Raw genomic sequence first — 9,283 nt, 5'->3', positions numbered from 1 at the left:
GAGGTCAGGTTTTGTGGGGTGTTAGGAAGAGGAAAGGAGCCAGGAGGGCGGGAGGCTGACCCTGCAGGGCAGCCTGTTCTTCAGACAGTCTTGGGCCTGCTGACGGGGGACCACACAGAAGAAGGATGGATGGACGTGACTGCACTGTGGCTGCTGCTGGATCTCGGCGGGAATTTAAATTTGACTCAGTGGTCACACCAGGCGGGATGGAGGAGCCGGGCTGAGGAGAGGGTCTTCAGCTTATAATGGATGCGAAGTCGCAACCCCGGCCACAGCTTCCTCCGCTGCCCCTGGCCAGGAGCAGGCGTCTCGGCCTTGGTGTGGGGAGGGACAGGGGCCTGCTGTCCCCTCCCTCCCAGCAGTCCATGGGGCCTCAGACCTGGGGTGGCTAAAAGTGCTGAGGGTCAGGCCCCTGGCCCGGGCCAGGTTCCTAAGAGGAAAGTCGAGCGGGAGGCTGGGGGCCTGGAAAGCATGGGCATGGCCAGTGCCCCGAGGTGGGGGAGGGTGCGGGATGGGGCAGGAGGGGCCCTGTCATGTGGCCCAGGAGATGGCCGCACTGTGCTCCTTGGCCTTCATGCGGAGGGCCGCGATGCTCGAGGTCTTGCGGTCCGGCTCCCCGTTGAGCTCGTAGCCGTTGAGGCCTGGGCTGAGGCCCGCTCCAAACAGGCCGCCCATGTGCGTCTGGCCCACGTGGCTGCCAGCCCCAGAGACACTCAGGAAGTCGGTGACGCCACCGGCCCCGGAGCCAGGGGGGTGGGCGTGAGGGGACATGCAGGCTGGCACCGGGTCGCAGGGGACCACGCAGGCGGGCACTGGCGAGGCTGCCCCATTGTTTCCGATCCAGGACGGGTTCTGAATCTGGGGAGCAGGAGGGAGAGATGTCACCAGCTGCCTGGGGCGGGGGGAGTACAGAGGAGTACCCCCTGAGTAACCGCTCCCCACAGTGAGCTCTCCCCATTAGGAGCCCAGCAAAGGATGAGCCCCTTCTTGCTTGGGAGCCTCTCTAAGCATGAAGGTCCCCCAGCCGCCCCAGCAGAGCCTGGGCTGCACGCTTTGGCGGCTGTTCCCGGGGCGAGGCCTGCAGCAGATAGAAGTTCTGTCTGCTTCGAACTTCCGACTTCATCAGGGGTCCAGTGAGAGGCTGAGGCCACAGCTAAGCCGCTGAGGGCAGCCCGCCTCAGCCCCTGCCTTCCTCGCCGAGGGCAGCCCGCCTCAGCCCCTGCCTTCCTGATTGTAGACGCAGCTGTGGACTTTGTCTCTCTGTCCGTGGACCCCTTGAGGTCAGCGACTGAATTGACCTCCGGCTCCTCCCAGGCCAGGGCCTCCAAGGTACCCGATCAGTGGGGAGCTTGGTGTTGGGAACATGGACTCTGGGCTGGTAGGTGGTGGTGTGGAGGGGGTGCAAGTGGGCAGGGGGGACCTACATCTCCCAGAAGCCAAAGTCAGTGGCTGAGGATCTTGGAGCTGACGCCCTTGAGGTCTCAGAACTCACTCGAACGAACAGATACGCTGCCTCAGGAGGTGAGCGCAGCGACTGAGTGGATGGAGCCAGCTGGACACCCACATGTCTGGGGGGTGAAGGGATGGAGGGTGCCCAGGCAGTGGTGGGGGCTGGGCTGGATACAGCTGTGATCCCTCTCCTCTCCCCAGCTTCCAGCTCTGGGAGCCATTCCCCACTAAGCATTGATGGGGAGGTGGAGCTGGGGACTCAGCCAAGCTTGGGGCAAGACTCATGTGGGACAGAAACGGCTCTGGCCTCCCACGTTCTGGTGTAAAGGGCACACAGCTGGACTGGGCCTGAGGGACCTGGAAGCCATGAGCCCCATCTCAGAGGACCTGGGTCCTTCTCCGAAGTGCGGGTTCTGAGTTCAGGGGTGGGGGTCGGAGCAGGCAGCTGGGGCAGGGACTGACCTGGGCATAGTTCTCAGCGCGAGTGAGGAGGGGCAGCTCGTAGGCTGTGGAGAAGTGGGTTCGAACCTGCTGCATCTGCCCGAAGCGCTCCCTCTTCCGCCACTTGGCTCTCCGGTTCTGGAACCAGACCTGCAGGACAAAGCAGTTGTCATATGGTCAGAGGCCTAGCCCTCAGCGGTGACCGTGAGCCCAGCAGGCCATGGGGCTGCCGGTAAGCACTGCTTCGGTGTGCATCTCCAAGGGCTTACCATCTAGAACGATCGAAACTGAGAGTCAGGGAGGCAGCTTGCTTACCCCCAACCAGCCATGGGCGTGACCTTGGCCAGGAACTTCGTTTTTGCTTTGTTTCAGGATCTAGACTAGAGCAAGTTTCACACACATGAAACGTGTCCTGGTCATGAGCATTTATAGGGAGGTGTGGCCTCATCTGCTGTGGAGAAGCTGATGGAAGTGCGAATACCCCTCCAGAAAATGGTTCTACTAGACCGCCACACACGTGGTTTTCTGAACGGCCTGTGGCCTACCAGCCAGATGCCCTCCCCTCCTGACTCTGACTCCGCCATTCTTGTGGGAAACAGTCTCCCAGCTCTGAAACCACCGTGTTAAAGGGCCTGAGGATTACAGGGCTCAGCTAGGCAACAGAGGCAGTCAGGGACGGCTTCTTGGAGGGGAGGGCTGGAGCGGGACCTGGAGTGTTGGCTGGAGGGAGGAGAGTCCAGGCCTGAGTTTAGAGACACCGGGCACGCTGCCCAGTTGGGGAGTGGTGGGAGAAAGGAATCGAGGAAGCAGAAGTCAGACTGTGGGGGCCTCGGAGGCCAAGTGGAGGGGTTTGCCCTTGGTGCGGTCAGCAGAGGCATACGTGTAAGCTCTCACTCAGAAGGGGGGCCTGATGTGAGGAGGGCTGGAGGCCACCTGTCACCGAACATGGGTGGTGGAAGCTGGCCTGACTGGGGGCCTGAGGAGGGGGGTGGTCTCCGAGGCAGGTGAAGGAGCTGGAATCGATGGTGGGTGGCTGGGGCACTCCTGGCCAGCTGAGAACTTTCTCAAGGCTCATAGGCAGGAGCTCACCTCGGGGCCTGTGAGCCCTGCCTGACCTGGAATCACCAGGTGGGAGAGGGGGTGAGGAGGGATCAGCTTCCAGGCCAGGGATGGCCTGGGGCTGAGTCAGAGGCGGTTGATGGGCTCCCCGGGGGCAGTCTGTGCAGCAAGCCTGTCAAACTCGAAGGCTAACACGGACCACATAAACGAGGCATGCAGCCTGCAGGCCGTGAATTTGACATGCTTGCTGTACAGGCTTCCAGTGTCGCCCAGGAATGGAGTGCCCACTGGAGCGCTGGCACTGCCAACAGCCTCCGTTTCTGCATCTGGAAAATGGGTCAGTATCTGTATTGACATCTCCCAGGGGTGATGCCTCATAGGTGAGACAGATGGGAAATTCTGCCCATTTTTAGAGTACTCCACATTTGTTTATTTATAGCTCCTGACCTTTCTTACTGTCTTTTGCTAGAGGAAAGGCTCAAGAAAGCTGGAGTATATGTATCTCATGTGAGAGTGGGAAGGGCGGGGTGAGGAGGGAGTGTGCGCTGCACCTCCCTTCCCCCCAGTCCCAAGAATGCATATGCACAAGTGCACACACTCACACACGTATGCACACACACGTGCACGCATACACACACGCCTGCCGACGTTTCTTTCAGTCACTCTTTTCCCCCTCTTGACTCTGGTACAGGAGAAGTGGTCTTCCTGTGTCCTCCCTGGAGACTGGCCCTCTCCTGGGCTTGGGGTCTCAGCCCTGCCCCAGAGCCTGCTGGGAGCCAAGGGCGGGTCAGATCTCCACTCTGCGCGGCTGAAACGGGATCCCCCTTTATCAGCGGCCTGGAATGGGGGGCTGGGGGCAGGATGAGAGAGTGCATCAGAGGAGCTTGTTTTCATTTCATGTTTAATTTCCTGCAGGCTTAGCTCAGTCTTTCCGCTCCTTCCTCCACCTCCCAGGGCTTTCTGTGGGGGGAGCCAGGGGGAGGGGAGAAGCCCACCGGAGGCATCAGGATATATAGCTTCGTCCTTTCTTTGGGGGTGGGGAGACGGCAAGAAGAGGGTTCGTTGCCGCCTGCTGAGGTTTCCCGGAGTCTGTGGACTCGGGGTCCCTGTGTGGGAACGTAGAGTGGAGAGGTGCTGGTGAAGCCTCAGAAGGCCTGGATGGGATGGGAGGGACGCAGAGCGAGGAGGGAGGAGGCCAGTGTCCCTAAAGGAGCCTGGAATTGAGGGGAGGAGCAGAGTGGGGGGGATGGAATGTGGGGGAGCTGATTGTGGGGGAGGAGGAGGCCGGGAGAGGGGAGACCTGGTTATCTGGGAAGATAGATGAGCAGGCGAGGGAGAGGCAGCAGAGAGAGCACTGGCTTGGGGAGGGGAGTGGGCCAGGGTCAGGCTGAGGGCTGAAGATGGAGATTGTGGGAGGTGGCCGGCTGTGGGGGAGCAGGCTGCTGAGAGCAGACCTGCCACCTCCCCCTGCAATTCCTTCCTCCCTGGGCCCCACCCTGTACACGAGGCTGGAGCTTTCTGCCCAGATCGGGCCTTAAGCTAAATTAGCCGCTCTGGTCTGCAACCTCCTCCCACATAAATGGGGTGGTGGCAGGGGCATCCTCACAGGCTCGCCCTGTGCCGACATTCATGGGCCCTGAGGCTCTGTGTCCTTCTATTTCTGACCCCTGGAGCCTGGCACTCTGAGAGCCAACCGCTCCACCCCCCCAGGAGGAGAGCAGGCCACAAGGTTCTGTGTGTCTCACCCCAGGACCACCCCATTCCCAGGCCCCTCCGGCATGAGCCCACTCGGCACAGACCTCTCCCCAAGGAACCAACCTTCTTGGCAGAGGCCTTGCTAACCGCAGCCCATCTGGGGCCCTAGCGGGGTGGCCCAGGGCGGGGAAGGCCTCTGTCTTATTGTCTTCAGACACCAGCTGCGCAGATTGGAATCCCAGACACAGAGAGAGGCCCCTGCAGCCCCCTGGAGCAGGGCCAAACCCCGGGCTTCTTCCCAGGAAGGGTCCATCTCGGCACCCCCATCACCTCCTCCTGTCCCCCCCACACCAGGCACCTGGCTTCCCACCAGCTGGTTGTGGGCCCCAAACAAACTGAGCGGAGGCAGGCAGGGGGTTCCACCACCATCCCCTCTGCCCCCAGGGCACTGCCAGGCTTGGGGCTCAACCCAGAGGTCTGACGCACATGAACATCCCACCCACCCTGCCAGGGCCTTTGTACAAAGACGTCCCAGAACAACCTGGCCCGTGTCCTAGTGCAGCAAACTGAAGCGAAAGAAGCCCTGGGATGGGACCCGGGAGTCTCAGATCCTAGTCTCAACACTGCCACCGCAGCCCGTTCCTGAGTCCCCTGATCACAGGCAATCACTCCCCCCCACCCCCCCCCCCCGCCCCGGCCTCTTGTTCTTTGTTATCAAATGAGAGGACCAGGTGATCCTCTCCAGCACTGATACCCTATAATTCTATGATCGCCCCCTTAGATCAGAAAACATGCAACACTTTAGGGTTTTCCTTTCTGCCTTGGCTGCCGGGAAGCTCAGAGGCAAAGTTTGTGCTCAGTGGCAACTATGATCCTAAGCCTAGATTTTTGACATAATTACCTTCCCATTTTATGAAATTGCTCTTGTTCTTAGGAGAAAATAATAAATCTTCAATTATAAGCTACCTCAACTCCTTTTTGGGGACAGGCATAGATGTGTGTGTGTGTGTGTGTGTATGTGTGTGTGTGTGCAGGGAGAACACTATTTTAGCTGGATGGTGGTGACCGAAAAATGTTAGGCGTGCCCCAGTGTCATTTCCATGTTTAGTACTGGAAGGGCCATCCTTCTTTCAATACTAAGGGAATTCTACCCCTGGGTACTCCCATCCACTTCTTAGGAACACATACAGCACACATACATGTACACATATCCTACACAGAAAATGAACCGGTTAATCCCACACCAACACAGCACCTACAGGAATGTCCCACCCCGAGCCGACCCCTTCTCCACCTCCTGCCAAATCCATTGGCTGAGCTGAGGCCAGATTCTGGGGTTCCTGTCCAGACTCTGAGCACGTGAGGTCATGTGGCTGGTTATCCCCGACAGTGGGTGTGAGAGGGCTTTTGGAATCCCAGTAAAGCCTGCCCTGCCTTCCTTCCCCAAACATTCACTTGGTGACAGAGCGAAAAACAACAGACAGCCTGCCCTTGGGAACTTAGGCTTAAACAACCCCACTGTTCACAATCACTTTGGTACAGAACCACTTCTGGATGGCTACGTATTTACTGAAACTGCCAGTCCTTTTCCACATTAGCCATCGTACATAATGATTCTGGCCTACATTACAAATGCCTCTCCCTCTACCTGGTGAGACTGATGAAGCGTGTATTGCCTTAGAACAGTGGTCAGCAAACCGCGGCTCGCGAGCCACATGCGGCTCTCTGGCCCCTTGAGTGTGGCTCTTCCATAAAATACCACGGCCTGGGTGAGTCTATTTTGAAGAAGTGGCGTTAGAAGAAGTTTAAGTTTAAAAAATGTGGCTCTCAAAAGAAACGTCAATTGTTGTACTGCTAATATTTGGCTCTGTTAACTAATGAGTTTGCCGACCACTGCCTTAGAAGAGCTCTGATAAGACTCCTTAGTGAACTAATGCAACAGGGGGTGCCCTTGGGGACTGCTGAGTAAGGCAGGACTCTTTGTCCCGGCACTGAAAGTCCTTCTGAGTTGAACTGAGCTGAGCTGAGCTGTGCTGTGCTGCTTTAAAAAAAAAAAAAAAAAAAAAAAAAGCAAAAACAATTCCCCTTTTCCTCAAGCTGTTGATTTCCCTAGCACACTGAGGGGGTACTGCTATCTGACAACACTTTATTTGCCATTTCTAACAAGCTCTGGGGGGAAAAGCAGGCTGAGCAAGACACTCACTTTGTGTGAAGCTGAAGCCTGAGCTTTAGTGCATAAGTTTTGTCACCTGTTTGGGGTACTCAGAGGTCTTGGTTTCCTGTCTGGTTCTTTCTTTGCTGTAATTTCATGCAGGGAGGCGGGGACACCCTCTCTGGACAAATGAGGTCAATTGGTCCACAAATATTTACTTTTTGCCTTTGTTTCTCTGATTTTGGCTTTCTCTAATTGGTAGGAATACAGGGATGAACAGTCACATAGTACCTGCCCTCAAGGGCTAGTGGGAGGAGAAAAACATAAAATAATTTAAGCCAGTCGTTTCTACAAAGAAGATAAAATAGGATAATGTGGCAGTAGGTAACCTGGTTTGGTTGTGTTGTGTTGAGTTGACTTGGTTTGGGTTGAGTTGCGTTGTGTTGATTAAGTTGGATTGTATTGAATTGAGTTGTGTTGGATTATGTTGCATTGGGATGGGTTGAGTTGTGTTGCATTGTGTTGGTTTGGGTTGAGTTGGGTTGTACTGGATTGAGCTATGTTGGATTTTATTGTGTTGTGTTGAGTTGTGTTGGGTGGTATTGTGTTGTGTTTTGTTGGTTTGGGTTGAGTTGCGTTGTGTTGATTAAGTTGGATTGTATTGAATTGAGTTGTGTTGGATTTTGTTGCATTGGGATGGGTTGAGTTGTGTTGAGTTGTGTTGCATTGTGTTGGTTTGGGTTGAGTTGCATTGGATTGAGCTATGCTGGATTTTATTGTGTTGTGTTGTGTTTGTTGTGTGATTGGGTGGTGGAAAGGGCTTCTTCTTTCACCATAATGGTCAGGAAGACTTCTCAAAGGAGGATTATAGAGTTGGACCTGAAAGACAGAGGAGTAGGTGGCCATCCTGGGCAGAAGGAAGAGCTGGATTGTTCTCCGTCTCTGCCCACTGGGCTGCTGTGATGTCTTTAAGTGTACCCTGTTTCCTTCCATAGCAGACAGGTCTTCCATAGCAGAGACTAGTCATTTACTCCTTTATGAAACCACTTAGACTCTCACACCACTTAGAGCACAAATACAGCTAACAGGCTTCCTGCCCCCCTACAGGGCCCTCTTCTCCCACTCCTGCTCCAACCAGAGGGAGAAGCCCACTGTTAAAGTGGACAAAAGCAGACTTGGAGCAGGGCCATGAGGGCCGGGCTGGGAGCCTCTGGGGCTCTCCTTGGATGAGGTAAAGACAGTGTGGTTGAGGGACAGTCCGGCAGGCTCAACTCCAGCCACCAGCCCAAGGGCAGGCCCTGCTCTCCCACCCCACCCCAGCTACCCTCACTGACCTGCACGCGGGCCTCGGTGAGGTCCGTCCTCATGGCCAGCTGCTCCCGCGCGTACACATCAGGGTAGTGGGTCTTCTGGAAGACCTTCTCCAGCTCTTCCAGCTGGTAGCTGGTGAAGGTGGTTCGGTTCCGCCGCTTCTTGCCCTTGTTACTCTCTGAGTCAGCCTTCTCCAGTGGGCTGGGGAGGTCGGCGCTGGCCCGGTCCTGGGGCCCCTTCACCCCAGCCTCCTTCACACTGAGGTAGCTGCTGTCCATCCCCACGGTATCAGAGTCGGGTGGCAACTCTGGCTCACTCAGGGAGCTCTCTTTGGCTGAGGGGGAAGGAAGCAAGGTCAGAAACCAGTGACTGAATCAAGAAAGAGAGGAAGGAGAAACAGGGGTGCCATCCTCTGCCTTGTCTCATTGGATGTGAGGTCAGGAGGCCTGGGTTCTAATCTTGGCTTGCCATTACCATGCTGGGTGACCTTGGGCAAGTCCCTTTCCCTCTCTGAGACTTTACCATCATCTCAAAATGGTCCCCTTTTAGCATCAATGTTATGTGAATCTGGGTCAGTCATTATGACCTCTATGACCTTTAATTCCTGCCCTTCTGAGCCCAGTCTCCTCCCTCTAGAAGGCCCCCTTTGCCAGAACTTCTCTTTTGGGCATGGAGGGTGTGAGTCAGTGCCTTGGATCCATGATATGGAAGGGAAAACTCATTCAGCAGTCATTTCTGGCCCAACTGAGCTTGGGGTGAGGAGAGGCCAGCATCGAGGCAGGCGGAAATGCCCCTCTTTTCCTGGCCTGGTCCTTTTGGAGGTTCAGCAGGAATTGCGGAGATTCCTCTCCAAAAATCCACATCCCCTTGCCCTCCACACTGGTCTCACCAATTGGCCAAGCAGTGTCCTGCCCCCTCCAGGTGGGCCCTGGTAGATTTACACAAAGCTGGAGGCCCACAGCCACTGCTGTCTGTCAGAATGGGGCTCAGCCCACCGGTTCTTAGAAGCTAGAAAGGACCAGTCAACCCATGCAGGTCAGGGATGAGGCAGAAGCCGGGGTGGGAGGGTGGGGTGGGGAGTAGCTTTTCTGCATCCAAAGAGCCCGGTTAGCACCTGGGCAGACACAATGGCCTCCGGGGTTGGAGCAAGGGCTCTGGAGCCCGACCCTAGGGACG

General features: G+C 56.4%; 1 protein-coding gene across 1 annotated transcript in view; it reads right to left on the bottom strand.

The window, feature by feature from the left end:
- Nucleotides 1-531: 531 nt before the first annotated feature.
- The window catches only part of ALX4 (ALX homeobox 4), a gene marked incomplete at both ends in the record, with an annotated part of 33,132 nt that continues 24,380 nt past the window's right edge, over nt 532-9,283 (bottom strand). Inside the window, 3 exons of the mRNA XM_080640833.1 lie at nt 532-858; nt 1,912-2,040; nt 8,131-8,441. Coding sequence (XP_080496959.1) covers nt 532-858; nt 1,912-2,040; nt 8,131-8,441 — 767 coding nt within the window. The remainder of the gene's footprint in view (nt 859-1,911; nt 2,041-8,130; nt 8,442-9,283) is intronic.

The sequence above is a fragment of the Plecotus auritus genome (assembly GCF_963455305.1).
Source record: "Plecotus auritus genome assembly, chromosome: 9".
Lineage (NCBI taxonomy): Eukaryota > Metazoa > Chordata > Mammalia > Chiroptera > Vespertilionidae > Plecotus > Plecotus auritus.
This window is presented reverse-complemented; position numbering and strand designations above follow the sequence as displayed.